The sequence below is a fragment of the Xyrauchen texanus genome, chromosome 7, assembly GCF_025860055.1.
Source record: "Xyrauchen texanus isolate HMW12.3.18 chromosome 7, RBS_HiC_50CHRs, whole genome shotgun sequence".
In the NCBI taxonomy this organism is placed as follows: Eukaryota; Metazoa; Chordata; class Actinopteri; order Cypriniformes; family Catostomidae; genus Xyrauchen; species Xyrauchen texanus.
The window spans coordinates 31,424,254-31,448,665 of NC_068282.1; the positions used below are offsets into that span (position 1 = coordinate 31,424,254).

The following is a 24,412-nucleotide window of genomic DNA, read 5'->3' on the forward strand; positions in this document are numbered from 1 at the left end:
TGAGTAAAAAAATACATCCTAAGATTTTTTTCTATTCTTGTTACACCCATTTTTTTTTAGCTATTCCTCACTGTGCATCTAGATCTTTACCCTAAATCTGCAACCATGGGAGTGTCAAGAAAACAACTTCTGCCACCTGATAGTTGAAACTCAGCACGTAGCGCCAGTCTAGCGAGGCAATGTGTGGTGCAAGACACAAATGGATTCCTGTAAATATGAAAAGGGATCCTTGTAATGGTATTAAATGAAACTAATAGAAAATGTGAGTTCTGGTAAGCAGAATGTTTGCTTTGTCATGGGACATGTAGTACATCAGAAAAGAAAACTATTCAATATGGGAGCAGTAACATGGATGACAAGCATCTGTCAGTAGTGTGCAAAGCATACAGAGACAGCGAATAGCCAGATACACAGATCACCAACCATCAGCCTGCATGATACAGCCTCAATCTCTGCCAAGTGCAAAGCATTACACAGACGAAATTAAATATGCCTGTTATGCTGGTCCTTTTTGTCAAAGTCACCTTACAAACCACCTTGAAGGCTATTAATAATGAAAGGGGAACAGCATGAGTCTAGAAGCGGTTTAAGCAGATTGGGAGTAGTCAAACTTCCACTGAGTCTCAAACTGCACCAAGGCTTGAGTTACAAGATACATATATCTGAAAGCACTTGAAACTGAAGGCTGACCTGAATTGCTGCAGCAATTGAGATGACCCAAGCAACTTTATTACAATCTGAGCTTTACATTGCATCTGTGGCAAAATTATCAATTCACTTGTGGCTGCAAATTTAAGCACATTTGGAGCACTGTATCACAGCGGTTTTGTGGCTCAGTATCTCTATTATCCTTCTGGCTCTGTTGAGACTCCCTTTTTATTTTTTTTGGGCTCCTAGATTAGTGTACAACAGGGCTAAAGGCCCCCCCAGGGTAAAAGGCACATTTGATTATATTTTCTCCCAAAACACTAAATAGCAACAAAAACTACCAAAGTACTTTTCTTAACATGTCACTATGCACAACAAAATGTCCTTAATCCATGTGATCATTGCATGCAATATCTAAAGTTTAATTTTGAGGTAATTTGATCTAATAATTAATACATTTCTTAAATGTTGCAAATTTATGTAGCTAATGAGAATCCCTGAAATTATCACATTTATTTTTATACAAAATATACATTTATCATTTTCAGTTTTGTTCAAGGTGATTTAAAACAAAAGTTTTTAATAAATGTCCAATACATCAAAACAACTGGCAGGGGTGTACTACATTGTGTGCACAAATCAGAAAAGCTATGCATGTGAAAATATATAGCATTTTTAATTGTTTATATCTGGGTCTCTGAACCCAAAACATCAGGAATGTAAAGTGAGTCATGGAGAACAGTTGAAGTCTGTTGAAATTTTGTTTATAATAAATTCTTAAGTATCAGCCTGGTATTTAAATAATATCTGGATACACTTTATGATAAGGTTCCATTTATTAACATTAGTAAATGCAATAGGTATTATGAACAAACAATTAACAATACATTTTACTTGGTTAATGTTAGTTTACAAACATATAATTGTTCATTGTTAGTTCATGTTACTTCCTAATGCATTAACTAATGTTACCAATGCATACAACTTTTAATTTAAAAAAATTTATTAGTATATGTTGAAATTAAAATTAACCAGGATTAATAAATGCTGTAAAAGTGTTGATCATTATTAGTTCAAGTTTACCAATATAGTTAACTAATGCTAACAAATGGAACCCTATTATAAAGCATTTATATATATATATATATATATATATATATATATATATATATATATATATAGATAGATATTTCACATTTTAGAATAATAGTAAAGTCATCAAAACGATGGAATAATAGAAATGGAACTATGGGAATTATGTTGTGACAAAAAAATAAATCCCAAATAAATCAAAACTGTGTTATAGTTTAGCAGCTTCAAAGTGGCCACACTTTGCCTAGATGTTGCAGAAATTTATTTTTCTCAACCAACTTCTTGAGGTATCACCCTGGGATGCTTTTTAAACAGTATTGAAGGATTTCCCATCTATATGTTGGGCACTTATTGGCTGCTTTTCTTAATTATTTGGCCCAAGCCATCCATTTAAAAAACTTTTTTTTATTATTTTAGTTTTGTAATTAAATAAATTAATATGGTGGCACGATTATATTTTTTTTCTACAAACTAATTTCAAACATTTAAGCATACTCCTTCAGATCAAAAGGTTTTTAAGATCATGAGAAATATTTCAGGCAAGTGACCCCAAACTCGTTCCAAAGTTTGAGGTAAATTCTGCAAATTCTAGGCAAAGGCTGGCTACTTTGAAGATGCTAAAATATAACATAGTTTTAAATTTATGTTTTATTTTTTAGTCACATCATAATTCCTATAGTTTCATTTCTGTTCTGTTTAATTTCTTCCATAGTTTTGTTGACTTTCCTATTATCCTTAAATGTGAAAAAAAAAACATAATAATAAAGAATGAGTAAGTGACACTAAACTTTTGTATATATTATTTGTATATATAATTTTTTTTTTCAATTCTGTTTTTGAGCAAGTAAAATATCCTTTTCAGAACCCATTCAGAACATTATAGGGCTAATACTGAAACAATTTTCCTATTTCTTTCAACCAGCTGTCCAAGTACATATCCTGAAAGCAGAAAAAGCCAGTGAGTGGTGGAAGTTCACCGTCAACATCATCTCTGTCTACAAACAGGGTGAGAGCCGAATCCGCAGAGGAGACCAGTTTCTGTGGGTCAGAGCCAAGGACGTGGCCTGCAAGTGCCCAAAGATCAAACCTGGCAAGAAGTATCTTTTGCTGGGCAACGATGAGGATTCCCCTGGACAGAGCGGCGTAGTGGCAGACAAGGGCAGTCTGGTCATTCAGTGGAGGGACACTTGGTCTCGAAGACTTCGGAAGTTTCAGCAGAGGGAGAAGAAAGGAAAATGCAAGAAAGCATAGTTAGGGGAAGAGAGAGGAGGTGGCCATCCAGAGCTGGACAGAGAACAGACGAGTGGTGGATGATAAGGGAAAGGAAGAGGAGAACAAGAGAGGGACTAAACATCGCTGCTTTAAATAAAGGCATGAAGAATATATTAGTGTTTTTTTTTTTTTTTTTTAAATAGGAACACTTGTGAAGGAGCTCACAATGCAGTTTTCATTTCTTATTTGTTTCCTTTGAGATTTGTTTGTTGTTTGCCAATTTTGCACCTTTGTCCAGTAAAGAAAGGTATTTTATACCAGCTTCATATTTCAGATCCATTTGGTATGTTTTCAGTCTGGTTGAGAATTAGATCAAGCCATAGTTCAGAATCAAAAAACGGAAATAAAAACATTATAAAATAATTGCGATATATTTAAAGCAATAGTCCTTAAAGGAATATTCTGTGTTCAATACGAGTTAAGCTCAACACATTAGCCCTGTTGTACGCTACTTGTCATGATAAGAGAATGAGGCTCAGGACCCAAAGGCAGAGTGAAAATAAACAGAGAAATTATTAATACAAAATAAATAAAAATCAAACACACAGGACCGACTGAAAAACAAGACGAACTGGCAATGTATAGCACACATGAGGAGACTAAAATAGGGTGAGAAATCAACAGATTAACAACACAGTGCAGGTGTGACTAATAAACTAATAATGGGTAAACAAGGAGGCGGGGTATGACGTAAGACAGAGATATGTGGCGCTACAGAAACAAAACAAAGCCACGTGCTCTCACAAGACAAAAAAACACCCGAATGGCATGAGTACACATCGCCAAGACATTAAGGCAATATACGCCCATGCCATCCGACAAACAAGACGAGAGAATGCGTAGCAACGCCAGACAAAATGATGCCACGCATTCTCACACTAAACAAAACATGAGCGTACATCGCGAGGCAAACGCCACGCGATGCATGCAACAGGCGGCAAAAACAAGACAGGACACCTGTGCGAGAGTTCGGCCACACATAAACCCGAAATCTCAGACCGAAGTGACTGAACCTCAGCACAATGTGAAGACAGCTCGCAACCCAGGCATGCAGCACAAAGCAAGTGCAAAGAGAGTGCAACGCACATCCATGGTCATGAGAGGCAGACAAAGAACATGGAGCATGAGTGTCCGGATCCCAACACAGACCGAAACAGAAGCAGACAGGAAGTCAGGATCAAGACACCATGCTCCGGACATGAATCAAGACAGACCGAAGAGCGCACAGCAGGGAACACTACCGAAACCGTGCGCTCACACAAAGACAGACATGGGATGATGATGTCACAGTCCTGCCAGACAAAAACCCAAACTGACAGAGTGACAGGACCTTGACACTACTCTGGGAGCCCAAACATGAAAACAATAAAGTAAATCCCATCAGAGCCAGAAGGTTAATAGAGATACCAAGCCACAAAACAGCTGCAATACAGTGCTCCAAATGTGCCTACATTTGCAGCCACAAGTGAATTGATAGTTCTGTCGCTGATGCAATTATGCCACAAATACTGTGGTTTGAGCTTAATTTATATTCCACCTGGAATAAGTCTTTCTTGTACAAGAATAAAAACAATTGGCGAGCTTTGGCGCTTAAGAATTCAGATGCTCTAAATTATGCATAACGCACTAATAAGCATCAGATGCCAATGTCTCAGAAAATTCATATCTCATTTTTTAAGACTGCAGTTAGACTCTGAGTCTGACATGGCACAACAATTGCAAATTTTCAAGGTGTTTGTTCAATGTATACATAATATCTGATTGTGTTTTTTAAAAGTGTGCCACATTTTCACTATTTCGACATTTCCTTCTAAAACATCTAACAATTGCTGAAAGTAGCTTTATACATTTTTATAGTAGTGCCCATTGATTGCTCTCCTCAACAGACAGGTATCCACTAATATAGGCTAGGTTTGGTATATTTGAGATTGTTCATGCAGATTGTTCAGAGATAGTTCATGCAGTTCATGTATCAGCCAAGTTCAATTTAAGATTTTTTTAAATGTCTGTTTAAGACATGACACATTTCTTTAAAATAAGAAAATATCTGTACTCCAGAAAAGTGTTTAAAAACAGTGGGCAAACCCAAAATTATAAGCATGCCTTTACAATTATTTTTTAACTTTGAATAAATCCACCATGTATATTTTTGTATAACACATGACTGAGGTAGTTGACTCTAAATACAAACATCATATCTTGTTCCATTTGATACTCTGATTGAATTGTTTATAGTCCAGACTTGAATAACTATATCCTTTTGTTGAAACAGTACCATGGTATAAACAGGCCTTTTTGTGAAAAATGTCCTGAAAAAGTTGGTAGAATGCTGTATAGTTAGTATTTTTCTTTGTGTGTAAAACAGTACTTAGAAGTGTATGAATTAACTTTAACTAGTATTTAGTTTTGTAAAGCAACAGTATCTCTCCTATAACATTAGGCTATCCATGTCTGTTTAGGATCTGTGCATGTAGGTATGCATGTAATGTTTCACTACAACCAATTCTCTTCAATGTGAGAAACGCTGCTCTCTCTCTCTCTCTCTCTCTCTCTCTCTCTCACACACACACACACACACACACACACAAACAACTTTGCTTATTCTGTTACTAAAAAACCCCACAGATCTCTAAAGTAACAGCTACAGTGTTAAACGCTTGTCCACTGATCTTTGAAGAGCCACTTTTGCTTGTGTGGTCAGTCCTTCAAACATTAAGAAAACACAATTCAAAAACTGATAGTAATGTTAATATAAAAAAAAAAAAAGAAAGGAAAAATAAATTGTAAATGTACACAATGTATGACATACAGATATTTATACATAAGCTGTATTTACCAGTTACAAAAAAATCAATATTTGTAATATCACATGTATATGTATTTTGTCTTAGTGCACATTCATTTTTTCATTTTATAAAGTATTCTTATGATGTAAATTTTATGTTCAGTTTTTATTTTTGGCAGCAGTGGAAAGATGGTTCCTGTGTTTGACATTACCAGCAGACCTTACATACATTGCTTCTTGTTCATATATTGAATTGTAAATTTAGCTGTGACAAAAACAAGACATCTGCAATATTGTTTTACAATGCATACTAATATATTATGGTTATTATGTAAGAAAATATTTAATGACACATGACATTGTGATTTTTTTTTATATGATTCTTTGTACCTATTTTTTATTATTTTGTTTTTACAGTTTGTGGTTGTTTAGATGGTTGTGATTAAAATCCATAGGGGAAGATAACTACTGAACACCAATCTGATAGAATTCAGCATTCATTTGGAATAAAATCTCAGAAATCACTAGTGTGCCTTACTTCAATTTCAAATCATCTTCAACATTTTAACTATATATTTTTATTTTTTACAACAAAGGGAACGGCAATCATAAAATGTTATCAAAACATCATAAATATCATCAGCATTTAAATTAAGTAAAAATAATTATAAATTAAATGGCAAGCTTTTATTATAAAACAAACAAGGCAAAACAGCTGAAATCAGGTTGTTAATTGTGCATTTATTAGAATTCACATTATCAAGCCAGAAACAATTCACAGAAAAGAGTTAGTGACACAATCTAGAATTTGTTTTTATTATTACAAAACAAGAACTGTAATGTAGTTCGACAGAAAACCAAAGAGAAGCTATTAATGAATGTATTAATGAGGTGGTACAATAACAGAGATCATATAATAACCCAAGCAGCAGAACTCAGGACACTGTATTGCTTTGTGACTCCAAGAACTTGTTTCCATATTGGATATGGATAATTTTCTTCACTGCCAAATAAAGAATTTAAATATGTTTTCCCCCCTTGAAGCATCTCAAGCTCGTGGTTATATTCATAATAACATTCAAAACCTTTGAAAGCCTTTTTCTATTTTTCTTTCCATTGAAAAACCTACTTTGATCTTTATCTGAGGAACTAAGAATTTATGGCCCAAGTTCTTCATAGTGGTCCATTCCTTGGCTTTATCAACGTCAAGGCTTCTATTACTTTAATACAGTAAATGCAAAAGAGAAAAGAGAGGGGTTTGGAGGTAGATGTTTACATATAAATTCTGCTTGGAAGCTGCATATCCTCAATTCACCACACACATTTTTTTAACAGTCTTTGAAGTCCGTATTTGTGCGGTTTTCTCATCAGAAGCATCCTCTTCATTAGCTCATTGGCCAAACTGCCACAACAATGATGGCAACCAGCAAAAGCACAATCACCACCAGCATCCCTGAATCAAAACACACACACACACACACACACACACACACACACACACACACACACACACACACACACACACACACACCATCTGAATGAACAAACAGCTTTATGCTCAAAGGCATAGGCAGCATGAAAAAAGAACAATCAGAAACAGAGTAACAATCAAATATCTTAAATGTATTAATTTATGCCCATGGCTTTGAACTTTTTTGACTTCATGATATACTTTAAAAATACATGACTAATTTTATTGGTTAATTATATATATTTTTTTATTATATGTGTTTTTCATTAATCACTTGTATTCAAATAAACACAGTAATGACTCCTAGATGGGGCTCTTAACCTTTGTATAAATCAAAGCCCAAGATCACTAGCAGAAGGCGAGAATGACAAACAGAGCATGGTGAACCATTTCAGTGATGCATCTGCCTTTCATTAATCCTTCCGTTAGTAGAATTTCTCATATACTCTGTGTCAATGGAGGAATTGCAGGAAGGTGTCACAGAGGATGTCTCATCTCCTGTGAGTCATCAACATCAACCAGAACTGTCTTACATATGCTGTAGACCTGCTGTTGTGAAATTAATAGTTCTGACTCTGAATTCTTGTTGGATGCCCCGTTCAAAACACACGTGTGAGTGCACATTGCCGCAAAGCAAAAAAAAAAATAATTTCTTACTCATTATTTGTCTTTTTTCCAGTAAAAATAGCTAATTATTCTTTTTTTAATCCCCTTTTCTTGCCCAATTTCCACTACTTAGTAGGTCCTCGTGGTGGTGTGGTTACTCACCTCAATCTGGGTGGCAGAGGATAAGACTCAGTTGCCTCCGCTTCTGAGACCGTCAATCCATGCATTTTATCACGTGGCTCGTTGTGCCTGACACCGCGGAGACGGCCAGCATGTGGAGGCTCATGCTACTCTTTGCGATCCACGCACAAATTACCACATGCCCCATTGAGAGCGAGAACCAAAAATCGCAACCACGAGGATGTTACCACATATGACTCTACCCTCCCTAGCAACTGGGCCAATTTGGTTGCTTAGGAGACCTGGCTGGAGTCACTTAGCTCACCCTAGATTCGAACTCGCGACTCCAGGGGTGGTATGTTATTGACTCAGCGTCAATACTCGCTGAGTTACCCAGGCCCCATAGCTAAACATCCTTAAAACAAGATATATTTACTTGAGAAACAAAATCTAAGATATTAAAACTTGTTTTCAGAGAAATCAAGCTAAATGTATTGAGGTTTATGTTTAAAAAAATATTTTAAACCATTTGTCAATGGGGTAAGAAATACAAAATCAAGGGAAAACAAGTTTATTTTTCTTACCCCACTACCATTTCTTTTCTTTTAGTGCTATTTATTAAAATCAAGATAAAATATCTACTTTTGTCCAAAACTATGAATCTACTTAAGTTCAATTATCCTAAAATCAAGATTCTCACTTTTTCTCACAATTTTATTCAATCACGACAATCACTCTACAGATTTGTAATGAGGTTCCTAAAACTGACCATGTAATTTTAATCCTATATGTTGTGATTGTTAATTGAAAACTAATTGGAATAAGCTGAATTAATAATGGTATTGTACTGCCTGTCCTCAACCTAAGCTCAAACTCCACTCTTTAATTGGACTTGACAGGGAGAGTAAATGCTAAAATTAATTGCAATGTTATGTGCTTTTGTGCAAAATGAATATTCAGGATCACTGTTAGTGTTTAATGTTTTTTTATGTTGAGATTTAGAAAAGTTTCTGTTATGTTGAAGATTTAGGGGTTACCATTATAGTGAAGAGTGGAGTTTGAGCTTTGGTTGAGGACAGGTAGTACATTACAATTATAAATGATGCTTGGTCCAATCAATTTTCACTGAGTATTACAACATAGAGGATTAAAATTGCATGATAATTTTAGGGGCTTCGTTACAAATCTGTAGAGTGATTGTCATGACTGAATAAAATTGTGAGAAAATTGAGAATCTTGATTTTAGGATAATTTAACTTAAGCAGATTAATAGTTTTGGACAAAAGTAGATATTTTAACTTGATTGAACTAAATAACACTGGATTAATGAAATGTAATAAACTTAGGTTTAAAGTTAAAGTTAATTCTATATAACTTAATTCAGTTACGTGGAACCTGCTGACACAAAAAAATTAACTCAGACATACTTTGATTTTTGACATATGCATTGTTCGTCATTGACATTGGCTGGTGCTGTGTTGCAGCCTGATTCAGTGCTTTAGTTTACATTTACAGTTTGGCTTGATGTCTGTGCATTCCCACTAGAGATCACAGTGCCAGCTGGCCTAAGTTGAAGAACAGGGTAAAAGGAAGCCATGCTGCACTAACTGGTGTTGGTATTAAAAAATACTGACCTTCCAAAGCCTGCTGTGGGCAGGATGTGTTTTATGAAATAACTCTACATAGCCTGCAATTGCCCAATTTTTACCATGACTAGAAGCAATGTTACTTTGGGAAATTCTTTAGTGAACAGACCCCATTCCCTTGACAGAAAATTCCAGATTTATTTAACAGACAATTGGAAAGATTTTGAGAAGGAGGTATCAAATATCAAATATAGTCCTTCGGTCTCCAGTGAGCTGGTAAATCTGGTGTAATCCATTTAACTCGATGGAAAAAACAAAACTGTTTTAAAATCTTGGTAAAGTTCCACAGCTGAAAAAACATCTTTCATGCCGTAAATCCCGTGAACATTATCTTTATCTGTATAAAATGCTAGAGGCCAAACTGTCATTGAGATTTATATCAGACCAAAGAAAGTGGTGTAAAACAAATCCTCATTCACACTGTCAGACTTTAATCTATGCTTTAAAGTGAGCTTCACACCAAGGAGCCTCTGCTTGCTCCTCTTTTTCACCTCTGAGAAACTGTCACAGTCCTATAAGTAATCGAATCAGATCTGTAACCCAATCACGCTAGCCCAATGACAACAATAATATTTGCTAGACAAATAGACTAGTGTGGACAGAGGGCAGAAGACCTGTATGACCACCCAGGGAAAAAACATAAGGACACACATTCTTCCCAAGTGTCCTTTATTTATTTTAAATCAAAGCCGAGGGAGAAGGAGACACCCCTGAGGCTCTAAACTTAAACTTGTCATAGTCAGGAGCCCAAATATTTAAAACAAAACAAAAGATGGGCCTGAACTTTATTCTACTAAACCATTTTCTCTGTCTCCAAATGTTGTCAATAATATTCTTCTTTCATACTGTATATTCAAAGAGGATAGTTGTAAATATAGGATGTACAAACAAATGAAATACATATGAATTTCACACACAAAATAATCACTTAACACATTAAAAAACAATACACCTGTGGATGTTAATTAATAATTTCACAGCAGCACTAAAATATTCTAAATCGGAAAATGGGGCCTTTATCCTTTAAAGATCTTCATCCTTTGCTCAAAACAAGCAGCTAAGAAAGGAAGACAACATTTAGACTTTCTGAACAAATGTTGTACCACTGAGACCAAAACCTAACAATTCTGCTGGCTAAATGTCCTCTGCAGAATAAGAAAATCTCTTGATATGTCTTAATTAGATTTAATTAGAACAAAAGTAATTTAACTCTCAGAGACCGAAGTATTGATATTGATCACATTTTCTTTTTTTTCCCCATTCCTTGAAAGTGTTTTATGAAGCCATTGATTTTTAAGCATATTTTGTTTGGGGGTGATTCTCAGATGTTTTTGCAAGCTGTGACATTCAATATGCTTTTTTCCATACAAAACTGTTGTTGTGATACAGTTAAGTGTGTTCTGAAGTAGTGTACTTTTTATACATTTTTAATGAAAAGATGAGTATCATTTAATTGCATTAAACAAACATTGCAACTGTGAGTCTTAGATGGTTAAACTGACCAGCATTACAAATTAACCATAATACAAATTCCAGTAGTACCTATTATCGAAGAGAATCTGTTCAGTAATGTTGTTCAGTTACAATTAGCTGTGTACTACATAGGTGCTTTATAGGACATGAACCCTGCAAAAGCTCATGTTTATCTTCCTTTGTCTTTAAAAAGATAACTCATCAGAAACAAACAATTTCAACCAGCATGAAGAATAATTAAAGATAGCCTGACTGTAAAAAATGAGGAAATTATTAAACACCAAAAAATATATAAATAATATTTTGATTCACAAAGAATTGATATTGTATGAGAAATCATAATTTTTTTCTTCTAAAAATAAGAAAAAATATAAAAAAAACATAAAAAACAATTAAGGTGATCATGCTTATAGTTGTATAATGAGAAAGATACAGATGATAGATACAGAGTGTGAGCCTTGTGTGTCCACAGGAGAGAAAGACAGTTAGAATCTTTGTGGCATGTTATATTTTCAACTATTTCTTTCCACAAGACAAAGACAAGTGTCAAACAAAGTCGGAAGATGTGGGGGTTGAAGTGAGTGAGGGAATAGAAGTTGAAAGAAAATGGGGAAAAAAACAGAAGAGAGGTATGGACGACAAGTCAGTGAGGAATTTTTCCATTCATCAACCCCCCCTCCCACTCAGAATACATGAATATGGTTAGGTGTTAAAAGCAAATGCTGGAAAGAAGAAGAGGGGTAGGGAAATAAAAGAGGGAGCGAGAAATCAATGCAAACATTAGCGACTCAGGCATCAAGCTCTGGGATCTGCAAACAAACTTTGCAGCACCAAGTGCAGCAATTCATTTATTTCCCAGGAAATTCAAGAATTATATTTACAGGGCAAGAAGGGGTGATGCAGTCAACCTGGCAACCACACTGCAAAGCTCTCAATGTAGAAACTTATAAAATGATCAGTTCCCCTCCAAATGTACATGATTTTAATCAAAATGATTTCATTATCAATTCCATTCCATTTACAAGGAGTCTATTTAATAAATAATGTCTTGAAGTAACTTGAGAGAGAGAGAGAGAGAGAGAGAGAGACAGAGAGAAAGAAAGAAAGAAAGAAAGAAAGAAAGAAAGAAAGAAAGAAAGAAAGAAAGAAAGAAAGAAAGAAAGAAAGGCCCTGTAAATAAAAGTGATTATGTGTCAGATGCAGAGCATGATCATTTTCTCTGCTCTATTGAACAGAGAGCTGAAATGAGTGATTGCACTGCTCAGCTCTCCTAAGCAGTAGTTCAGGGTTGGTGCAGAGTTTTTAAATAAAAATATATGGCTTTTTAAACCTTTTTAAGACCTGAACAAATCAAACTAACACCGTATGTGCATAGAGAGCAAACCCACACAATCTCAAAATAAATCTTACTTAAGCAGCTACTTAAGCTGCTCATATCTGTGTCTCTATTGTGCATGTTCATGCATTTGCTTTTTTACATTTTCAGATCGTACGTTTATTTCCCTTTAAATCCGTATGTACCTGGTGAAAAACCATCTGTTACAGCTGCCTTTAGCATTGTCCAATTTTATACAGCTCACCCTAAATCTTACAATTAAGATAACAAAATTAATTAACAAACTTGAGCAGTTTATTCTTGATTACATGTCAACAAAACATGAAAGAACGGCTCTCGCTAGTTTTTGCACTTATTAGCACCATTTTCAATGGAATAAAATAATAAAAACAGAGAGTGGGTGATGTTTTATTTTATTTTCTAATAATTTTTTATCTCCTGCTACCTTCCTCTTCTAGATAGCACGCTGTTTTGAAAGCAGTTGTAGCATCTGGGGTTAGTCTTGGTATGCTGATGTCTATGATCTTCTGTTTATCTAGCACTGATAATATTTTGCAGCATAATTTTTAACTTGTCATATGTTTGTCAACATTATACTTTAATAAAATAATTTAATTATCATCACAATGCGTCTTTTTCATCTCATCTCCGTCTTGTCAGTGATTTCGTTAATGAGATTAAAACTGGTTCAAGTTGACATGTCTTCCAGATACAGTATATACTGTATAAAAACATCACATTAAAATTGGTTTATTTACCAATATTTTAAAACATATGAATTATTGGATACTGGATTGATATTGGATTTTGCTGATACGATAATGATGTGTTGAAATAGAAAAGACAATAACAGATTCATCTGCCTATTACAAATTTCAATTCTTAGTTTCTACCATGTGTGGTCTGTGCAAATGACAATAAATAATTTTGACTTATGACTATAGTTGTAAGATTGATATATTCAATGTGTTCAAATTTTTTATCAGTCTTTCCTTCCTCTGACAGGGCACGCCAGACAGTGGCAACCAGAGTCCACATTTAATTAAATCCCAGAAGTAGATTATTGTGCAACCGAAATACCAGTAATTACCAGATATAAAAAGAAAAGATTTGGTGCATAATGCAGGACTTTAACAATAAACAAGCCCGAAATACACCAGGGACTTTTATTTTGAAATGTCTGTGGCTTCACTGCTTCCAGCTTCTCATTCAAACAGATATGGGAAATAAAATATGCACTTTATTGCTTTCATCTACAACATAAGATATAAACACTTTGAAGTAAACATCATAATTCATCAACAGTAGATCATTAGCGATTGCTTGTCATAAATGTCATTATGCACTGATTGCGCAACAATCTGAAGCAGCTGGAAAGACTGAATCTCAAGTTCCCCACATGCTTTTCACTTTGAAGCCCACAGCACACGCAGACATATTGTCTTTTAAATTATATCATAACCTTTGTTTAAAGTTTAATAATCACATTAGGGCCATATTTCCATTCTGGTCTTTACAAGCCCAAATTTAAGAACTCTTTAAATGATAATGAAAACTTCTGTTATACCATTTAAGATTTTCAAGGCTTTTTATGATCTTAAATTTTATAAAACGGAACTTTTTAAGGACCCACGAGAACCCTGTAGTTCACCCAAAAATGAAAATGATTTCGTCACCCTATTGTCATTTTGAACCTGTTCGATTTTACTTCGGTGGACCATAAAAAGAGATGTTTTGAAGAACGTATTGACTTCTCTTTTTCAAACAATGAAGGCATATTGCTACCTGGGGCTGTCAAGTTCCAAAAAGGACAAAAAAGAAACATAAAACTAGTGGAAATGACTTGTGCTTTATTCCAAGTTATCTGGAGCCATACCATAGCTTTACATAAGGAAGAGGCTGTAATTTTAATTCATCCTCTTTTCACACATTTTGACGTGTGGCACATTTATCAAAAATGACTTAGGTTTGTGTCAGCTCCTCACACAAAGCTTTCGTATGGATTTAGAACACATAAAATATAGCACAACATTTTCCTTTTAAGGTGCTTTTTTGTCCTTTTTGGAGTTTAAAAGTCCTTGGTTACCATACATGTTTGTTGTATGGTAAAGAGCAGCGTGAATATTAAACAGCATTTTTCAATTTGTGTTACACAGAAGAAAGTCATACAGTTTTGGAATAACATGCAGGAGAGTAAATGCTAACAGAATATTCCTTTTTGGACAAACAATTTTTTTCAATGAAGAGCTCAGACAGATGGATGTTTTGTGTCTGGTGCTTGAGTATACTGACATGCTTCAACACTTAACACATTTGAAATGATTTAGGCACTCCAGAAATGATCGCCTTACAAAGCGTGTGATGATGAATTCGAGAGGCTGTAGTCATTGATCATGACACAGGAAATGCAATTAACAAACAGACAAACAAAAAAGCAAAAACAGAACATATAAGAACGTTAGTAAAAAAGAAGTAATGCATGTCTTGCAGAACTTGCTAGAAATCCAACTCTGTGGCTGTGTAAATGACCTTTTTAAATGTCACCTTTACTGCCACTTCAATAACAAACTTACAGATCACATGCAGATGGCCCTGTAAGAGCTCACAGCTCTGGGACGGATCATAACGTACAGACCTGACTTTGCCATTTACATGTAGTGGGGTTAAAGCCCTTCAAGCACTGTGGACTGCTCTAAGCGCAGTAGAGAGAGAAGGTCATAAATCTGAACAAAGGACAAGCTTATTGTTGCAGGGCTCTTGATGCTGAGTACATTAAACTAAGACAAACTGCAGAAAACGACTCACCACAGGAAGCAGACTTGGTATCCACCAGCTTGATTCTGTGAGTCTCGTTTCTGATGCGGCTGTCCGTCTTGTCCACAAGCTGTGTGAGGTCATCAATGATCTCTGAAATATATAAAAAGCACAGTAAGTTATGATGGGTCGACCATCTGATTACTTTCACAACTTGCACATGTAAATATTAAAAAAAGTGGATTCAGGAGGAAATTATCCTACAGAAAGACAGAAATAGTGCAACAGGCACCATGTGAATGTATTCTCCTGCCGTCACTCTGTGGTGTGTGTGTGTGTGTGGGGGGTGTTATAGTGACCAGAAATGTGTGGTTTTGTACTTTTGGTGGCTGGCTGTGGCTTAACCAAACATCATCATAAAACTTTACTGACTTTTACAGCATTAATATATCCCTGTTTGCTGACATCTGTGCAATTACTACTAATACTAAATGTTAAATTATATTACCACTAAAGTAATCAAACTGAAGCTGTTTCAGATTTTCTGTTTTAGAATATGGAATGTTTTGAAATATAGCAGGTAAAGTTTCTAATCCACTTTATCCACTTATTTGGGAGAAAGAAAATGTAGGAGACAAATTGTTCAGACACTTTCCACTTGAAATGTAGGTCATTCTTCTGTGAAAATCTTCCATCCATTATGTGTTCATGACAGTGCATGAAAGAAGCTCATTCACAATGGCTTGCTTGAACTTGCATTGTATAGTGCCGCATGTCCAGTTGTAGAAAAAACAGTCAGTGTGAATAAGCTTCTCTCATGCATTCTAAAGAATTTGCAACAGAAATCAAGAATTTCACTTAATAATGAAAATGTCATGTCCTTTCTCACTAAAATCTAAAAGACTTGGAAGATGACACGAGTCACATGGACAACTTGATATTTTGCAGCTGGTAGAGCTGTTGGATGCTCTACCATGGGAATTCCTTTGTGGAGGAATCTGCTCTTGCAAGCCGAGGCACGATCTAGCATCCCCATCGGAGCTGTGGAGGGTTCGTGTCTGGCCCCTAGATGGGGCTTATCTGACACAGGTTGTCGCAGCCGGTACTCCACAACATATTTCAGGCCAGAGCTCCCTCTGCATGGCTGGTAGATGCCTTAAAATGGCGAGTTTTCGCTGACTGGTGCTCCTCGCGTGGCAAGGACCCAGTGCATTGCCTGTACATACAGTGCTGCACTTCTAACAATAGCAGTTGGATGCAGGACTTACTCCATCCACGCTCATAGTATACTTTGCTGCCATACCGACGGACTACGCCTGTAATGCAGTTTGTCTGTGGACAAACAACAAAAGTTATGACAAAAGTCATAAAACTTTTGTGAGGAGCAAGAAAGATGAGATACTCTTGTCCCGCTAATGTCCCAGTTTGGGACTTTGCACTTGTGCTAAATGCGCTAACGAGTCCCCTGTTCAAGCCACTTGATACAGTAAACTTACACGTACTCTCTCTAAAGACTGTGCTGCTGCTCGCTTTGGCTTCAGTTAAAATAATTTGGTACCTTCAGGCCGCATTGGTCTAAGACTCTTTCTTGGAGATGGTCAAAAACCGGGCTTGTCAAAAAAACATTCTCAAGCCTAGGGAAGGTTATGTATACAGTGGTTTGGCTACTCCTTTCAGGGCTCAGGTTGTTACCTTACAAGCTTTCTCTCTTCCATTTGTGGCAGACAAGGTACAGAAACAGCACATGCTCTGTCCTGTGAGGGCGCTAATCATGTACGTTAACCATACGAGTCAATTTCGTCTGACAGATCAGATTTTAGTCTACTTGAAGACCGTTCGAAGGTTCTGGCAATCTCCAAACAAAATGTTTTGGAAAAAAAGTTGTTGCACACGCTTACAAGTCCCAAGGCATGCAGTGTCACATGGGTGTTAAATCTCACTCTACCAGGAGCATGGCCTCCTCCTGGGTGTGGACTAAGGGTGTGCCCCTTACAGGACATCTGCCTGGCTATGGGTTGGGCTTCCCCTAACACCATAACTAGGTATTACAACTTGGATGTTTCTTCCCAGATTCTTGCTGTGAAGGAGGGCTGATTTCTCAATGTTCACTACCTTGTGAGTTGTTACATTGTATTTTAACTTACTGATCAGTCTCTTACACGTTGTCATACTTTCATTGTAAAGAGTAATGTTTAATGTCCTATTACCCAGTTGGCCAGTGGCTTTATGTAAGACTGTCGGTCAAGGACCATTCCAAAACTCTTCCACACTATGTTGTGGATGACTTCAGTTCTGTGGTGCTTGAATACCTGGATTGGCTAGTGTCACAACCACTCTCTCTACCTTAAATGGTTGGATTTTATTTCTCTAATCCTTTCTATTTGTCGACAGCAGTGGCGGCTGCTGGTCTTTCAAAGAGGGGAAGCTCATTTTCGGCCTACATTATAAACTTATTTACCCTATTTTTTGCACTAAATCAATCTTAGGTGTTGATCTGCCCTGCTGTTTAATTCTAATTTTTTCCTCGTAAGGAAGACTTTCAAATGGCTTCGCCAAAATCAGGTCGACAATATTAGCACCGTCTCCCATCGTGCGCAGTTTCACCCGTACGATGCTAGCCTAGCCTACTGTATGAATGAATGAACGAACGAACGCTCTAAAACAAAATATATTAAACTTGGTAAAACTGAAACAAGGAATGTTGTGTATAATTGTGTGAAATGTATTACGCAAATTGACTAGCAATTTCGCCAAACAAATATAAAGAAATAGGTTGCAGCAGTTTGTCTTTCGACTACACTTGAGAAATCCGCGATGGGACTGAGCGCGAAATAGCTTCAGTGACTTCTTATAGTACAGATTCGCTGTCAATCAAAAGGAGATGCAGTCTTTCGACAGATCCTCCAATCATCACGCGGAAGCCCGGAGTCCGGGCCAGCCCACTCCTCATTCACCCCCAGAGACGCTGAGCGTCCGTGGGCGGGACATAATCGCAGCATTTATCCAATGACCGTCTATTTTCGGAGCACTGAAAAAAACTGTTCAGAGCAGCCCCATTGAAGTCAATGGACGCTCGGCTTCAACAGGGAAATGCACTGACGCTACGGGAATGTATGAGAAGTAAATCGAGTCAGCCGACCTGCTATATGTAATGTAGCTGATTCTGAACTAACTCGTCTTCGAGATGAACGTGTTCTAATGCATTTTTAGTCAATAAATTGTTTACACAATAGTACATATTTGACCATTATTTTTTTGACATTATAGGGGAAGCTGAGCTTCCCTTGCAGTCTTAAAAAAATCCCCACTGGTCGACAGTAGTGCTGGGCACACTACTGATTTCTCACTTACGCGCTCTTTTACTTTCAGTCAAAAATACTGAACAAATAACTCACAATGACGTGCGCATCAGGCCCAGAGCCTCAAGGGCTATCTGCCCAATAATTTGTTGTGATTTTAAAGGGCTTTAGAGATCACCACTCCTGGGCAGAGCTTCCCATAGCATCAGCAACAGACACAGCATCTCATTCCCTCCGTTCAGAGAATCATGGTTATAGTCATAATTGTAACATTATATGTATCTGACGTCACATTTATTTAATCTATTATGTTGCAAAAAACGGTTTTTAATTTAGTTCATTATTTTTATTTATAAACTGTCAATGTTTGAGTAGTAGTTTGCTTTTGGGAGCAGCATTGCAGGTATCAAAAACAATAGCCTGTGCTTCCCACTTTTGAAAAGTATTGACCACCACAGGTAAACAGATGTGAGCACATTAAAAGGAAAATGTGATTCACATAACCACATATTATTTTTATTTATAATTAAAATAACTGTTAAAAAAATATATAATAAATAATAACCTTTGGGCAGGTATTACATTTGTAAATGTAAGTAGTGTGTAATGCAGCCATCCACACAGTATGCAGAGCTTAGAGCTTTGATTGAGTTTGCCGAGAATATCTTCTGAGACTTTCCAGCCCTGTTTTTATGTCTAAATCTATTATGTGAGTGGGTACATTAACTTTGCATCACGCGCTTGAGAAATACTGTTGAACTACCATCTGAACAGCATCTTCTCATTTTAATTTAAGCAGCTGAAATTAGAAGACCATGAACTGCAAAGTGAAAAACTGCAGAATCTGACAAAATTAAAAGCCAAAGAAATAACGTACGTACAAAAATACCATGGATCATTACAAACATGTCCAATACATTAGTATTTATGACTAAATAAAAAGTTAATTGGCCGTATTGCTTTGGTTCAGATCTAGCTGTGTGGCTTCCCTCCTACTAGCTCTAAAAACACTTACTGTGTTGAAAGCTTTTACAGAGTAGACAGAGAGAGAGAGAGAGAAAGAAAGAAAGAAAGAAAGAAAGAAAGAAAGAAAAGAAAGAAAGAAAGAAAGAAAGAATGAGAACAAGAGAGAGGGAAAGAGATAGACTGAAAGATTGAACAGAGAAACAAAAGAGAAAAAATGAGCGAAATAAAAGGAAAGAACAGAAAAAAGGAGAGTAATGTGAAAATAGTTAAAGATAAAAAGAAAGAACTAGAAAGAGAACGAAAATGAAAAAATGAGAGAATGAGTGGAAGAGTAGCAAAAGAAGGAAAAAGGAGAGTGAGATATAAAGGAAATGAAAGAGAAAGGTTATATATAAAAAAAGAGCGGGGAGGCGGGGGGGGTCTCTATATTGGAACTTTGAGGTAGAACAGAACACATGCTCAAACAGAAACCATAACTGTAAAAATGAGCAGCTTACTGACAGAATTTCAATACCTAGCAGAAGCAAGCTGGATGTAATTCAGTAGAAACGGGAAATCGTACGTTTTTTTTTTCCCTGCTTGCCGCCATCAGTTTGCCAACTCAAATAAGCCATGCTCCACTGTGCAACAACCTGTTTTGATCGAGCTCGATGAAGAAGAATCTCCAACATATTTCAGGCTCTGATACAGAAGCCAAAACAGCCATCACTCACTGCATTATTTCACTGTTATTGATGGAAAGAGTGGAAGGACTGAGGATATCTATTTAAGCAATATCACACAAGCAAGAGTGTGATTCAGCCCTACATCAGCACTGCTGATCACAATTGTAAAAAATTAGGAAAAAATTAGCAAGGTCTTAAAAAATGCATTTGTGCATGGAACTACTTTCTTACACCACAGATCAGAATCTGCCATTGCTGGTTCAAAACAAATGATGTGTCCAAGCCTCTCAAAAACTACACTTCAGAACTACTAGTATCAGGGCTTGGGCTGTTCCTAACATGTTATTGGAGAAACAAGTGTGTGTGTGTGTGTGTGCGTGCGTGCGTGCGTGGCGTGTGAGAGAGAGATATGGAGCATGTGTGATCACCTGTCGATAATGCTGCAGTCTGTTAGTCAGCTTTCTGAAGATAATGTCATTTTGGTGAAATTCATAACAAATTCTCTCATTGGAAAAATAGCCATCCAAGCATGGTATTCCTCTCTTTCACGGTAGCTGGCGTGCAAGAGTCACTCACAATAGAAAATGCAATCTCATCCCCCATTTTGAACATTACATCCTCTCCAATGTGGAAACTCGAGTAAGAGGTAAGCGCCTTGAGTTTGTGTAATTAATCAGTCTGTTGAGTCTCTCAGCTGTGATGAGCCTTAATGTTGAAATTTATTAATTTAACCCTCTGGGTTCTGAGGGTATTTTGGGCCCTGCAGAAGTTTTGACATGCCTTGACATTTGTGCTTTTTTCAGTTGCTTAAAAACATATCAATGGCTAAAGTCTGATAACACTGTATTCAGCACAAACTGGGCTACAATAACATGTGAGCAACATGTGTGTAAAGGTTTGTTTTTTTGAGGAAAATAATATTTATGTATGGTTTTTGAAAAAACTTACATTTTAAGTCACTGAAATAAGGTCATATAACACATACTAAACATTTGTCCACAAGACTTTTGAGAACTGGATCTTGTAGCCTACAGCTTTTGCTACAAAATGATGTGAAAAGTCTAGAAACAGTCCCACTAGTAAAATATGTACATGTTTATATAAAATAGCATGTCAGCTAATGAAAACTAAATGACTTACTCGTCCGAAATTGTATCCTCGGCTGGATCAATCTCTCTTCAAAATTCAAACGTTCATCGAAGTCCCGCTCTTCTTCTGAGGAAAATGTTAACTCTTCCATAATATCCTGTAGCTTTCTCGCCTGTGTATCGTTGCAAACATGCAGAAAAAGGAATGAAATGTGTTTACAACCTCACTATCGGGGTCATGGACCATTTGCATTGATCGTCTCATTACATTAGCATATCAATGGCGCGCTCTGCTGGTGGGTGTGATCACATTAGAGATAATGAGCTAAGCCAGTAAAAACTGTACATCGCTTGGTTTCAAACAGATTGCATTGCAGGAGCATATTTGTTTTAAATTTGAATTGTTCTATTAAAAAGTAGACATTTTAAGCTTTCTTTAGACATATGTTTCATGTTTGTGTGATAAGTATTCACGGAGTTTCAGTTCATTTTTGTGACATGTTTCTGAAATATGCTCGTGGAGACAGAGATGTCTGAGAGCTCACCCTTTTCATTTTCTTTATTTTACAAAAGCACAAGATTTTGTTGTTATTGTGAGTGTACACAAATAAAAGTAGACCCTTTATAGTCTCTAATGCTGTCTTACACTTATCTGTATACCCAAAAGTATTTTTTGTTGTTTCTGCTGCAATAGCGAAAATATCCAGCAGGATGCGTCGGCGCATCCGTTGACCCCAGAGGGTTAAAGCCATTTAAAGAAATTTCCTAGCTTTAGTAGTGTAGTAGTAATACGAGTGATCACGGTTGAAAATAAACACTGTGACACTGACTCACTTCACCTCACCAGTCTTTTCCACCACCTGCTGGCTAATATATTTAATGTCACAATACTAAATGTAAAGAGATAGGTAGCTCTTAACACATCTGCACTGCTCGTACACTTTAGTTTAGAACGGCACAAACACAACTTCTGATACAGAAGTTACACAGTGAAGTGTCCGAGTGCTGATGGTGTCTGATGGTCCAATCAGATTCAAGGACCGAAACTAACTGTTGTATATAAATACATATTGTATATATGATGTGTCATTTCAGCTGATCGGTACAAAAAGGTACAAATCGAGAGCAGACAGAAACACAGTACCACTAAGATTCAGTACCACTATACCACTATTGAGTTTTAAGGTAGATACTGAAAAGAATTAGAGAGATTTTCCAGCCGGTAAAGGTGCAGTAACATAGATGATTCAGCACGCACAGTAAATTCATTAATTCTGCATGCTGAATGCCTAGTGTGACAACACATTAAGAGGTGTTGCTATGCATGGTGTGAAGTGGTTTAATTTTAAGCAGCTGCTGAATTATAGCTTGATTTGGGGTCATTCCACAAGGGTGTGGGGGAAAAGCACACTGATGACCACAGTGGCCTGGCCAGAGGTGTGTGGGTGGATGGAGGTAAAGGGGCTGCTAGCCAGGAACAGGTTCAAGGCTCTTAATCTGGCAGCTCTAAGAAGCCAATGGAGAGATCTGAGCAAAAGCGTAACATAAAGCCATAAGGATTTCTTAATGATGAACGCAATTTTGGCAGCAGTATTTTTGGTTGCACTCAAAAATGACGGATACTGTGTGAGGTCAAGAAGAGAGCTCTTTTTAATTTTCCTTTTCAGTGATATGTTGTCAGTTTCCACAGAAAAAATACTTTGACTAGTCCCTTTATTAAGACAAACTAAAATATGTATTTACCATTGTGCACTTATAAAGGAAGTCTATATGCTAAGCCATTGCACCCAAATAAATGGTAAAAGACGATTTACACAATTTTACAGCTTAAAGAACACATTTTGTACAGAATGAGTGTTTACAATTCTGCTTTTAAACCCTTCAAAATGACTAGCCCCATAGACTCCCATTGTCAGTGCATTACTGTACACAAGATATTTGTTTGTTTTGACAAATTAGGGACAAGTCAAAATTATTGCCGTTTTGGTAATCAACAGCATGTCACAGATTAAATGGTATTGGATCTGAAACATTCCTTTAAGGACATTATCTACTTGAGCTGAGAGCATCAAAGCTGCACATTCATAAAGCCTTGGAAGCAAAGAACTGCAGCACATATGGGTAAATATGGCTGCTGAGCCTGCAAAATGTGAAGACATGTTTTCTAGCAGCTCTCCTGGGATGTGTCTTTTTATAAACTCTAATGTTTTAAAATTTGATTTTTGTTTAAACTAAGCTCTTATATAGCGATATCCAGTTCAGATCTCAACTGTTATTTTAGCACCGAGCCACTCAATATGGCCAGCCGAGCACCTGATACATCCAAAGCAGGCTGTGGCTTAGTCCAGACAATCCCTCGAGCCTGAGGTCCACAAACATCCAGACGCCACAAACATCCGGCCACTGGCCAGCATAAAACAGATTCTGGTTAAAATGTGGATCTCTGATATTATTGACAAACGTGACTGTACAATTAAAAATATGGTCAAGGGGGAAATGTTGGCTGCTTTGGAACCTTTCAAGAAGAGTCTTGGTACATTGGACAATACTGCTTTGGACCTTGAACGTACAGCTAATGATCAGTGTCTAGTTAACTGATCAACAAGCGAACATAGAAACTCTGAAATCGCAGGTTGACTCCTTATCTAAGAAGTATGAAGACTTGAAAGGTTGATTGCGGTGGAACAATATTTGTTTGATAGACCTACCAGAGGGTTTAGAGGGGCCCCTCCCAACCACATTTGAAGTACAACAAGGAGTCCTGAAACATATGGTACGGCCCACACAGAGCCTGGATCTCAACATTGACTCAGTCTGGAATTACATGAAGAGACAGAAGCAATTGAGACATACATAGAACTGTGACACGTTAGATCTGGCAACAACATTGAAAAACTTTGTGCAAGTGTACCTAAAGGTGCTATTTAAAGGCATATTGGTGCTGTTTTAAAGGCATAAGGTGGTCACACCAAATATTGTTTTTTTAACCACACTTTTTATTAAATTAATTGATAAATAAAATTAATCACTGCATTATATTTAACAACAAAATTTTTCAAAACTTTCAAAAACATATGCAAAATGTTTGTACAAACAATTAATGTAAGGTAACAACTTCAAAATGGTCAACTGTAAATAGAATTCAGGGGAGCAGGAGATGGGAACACAAATTGAGAGAACATGGGTGTAAA

General features: G+C 36.6%; 2 protein-coding genes across 3 annotated transcripts in view; one reads left to right on the top strand and one right to left on the bottom strand.

Annotated features, from left to right (window-relative positions):
• The window catches only part of LOC127646088 (netrin-1-like), a 184,872-nt gene extending 178,469 nt beyond the window's left edge, over nt 1-6,403 (top strand). Inside the window, exon 5 of one of the 2 annotated variants that reach the window (XM_052129547.1) lies at nt 2,663-6,403. In XM_052129547.1, the coding sequence (XP_051985507.1) occupies nt 2,663-2,991 (329 nt within the window). In that variant the 3' untranslated portion in view covers nt 2,992-6,403. The remainder of the gene's footprint in view (nt 1-2,662) is intronic. The other variant, XM_052129546.1, reaches the window with a different exon arrangement.
• LOC127646090 (syntaxin-8-like) overlaps nt 6,404-24,412 on the bottom strand; it is a 99,048-nt gene continuing 81,039 nt past the window's right edge. Inside the window, exons 7-8 of the mRNA XM_052129550.1 lie at nt 15,255-15,356; nt 6,404-7,250 (exon numbers count right to left, since the gene is read on the bottom strand). Coding sequence (XP_051985510.1) covers nt 7,183-7,250; nt 15,255-15,356 — 170 coding nt within the window. The 3' untranslated portion in view covers nt 6,404-7,182. The remainder of the gene's footprint in view (nt 7,251-15,254; nt 15,357-24,412) is intronic.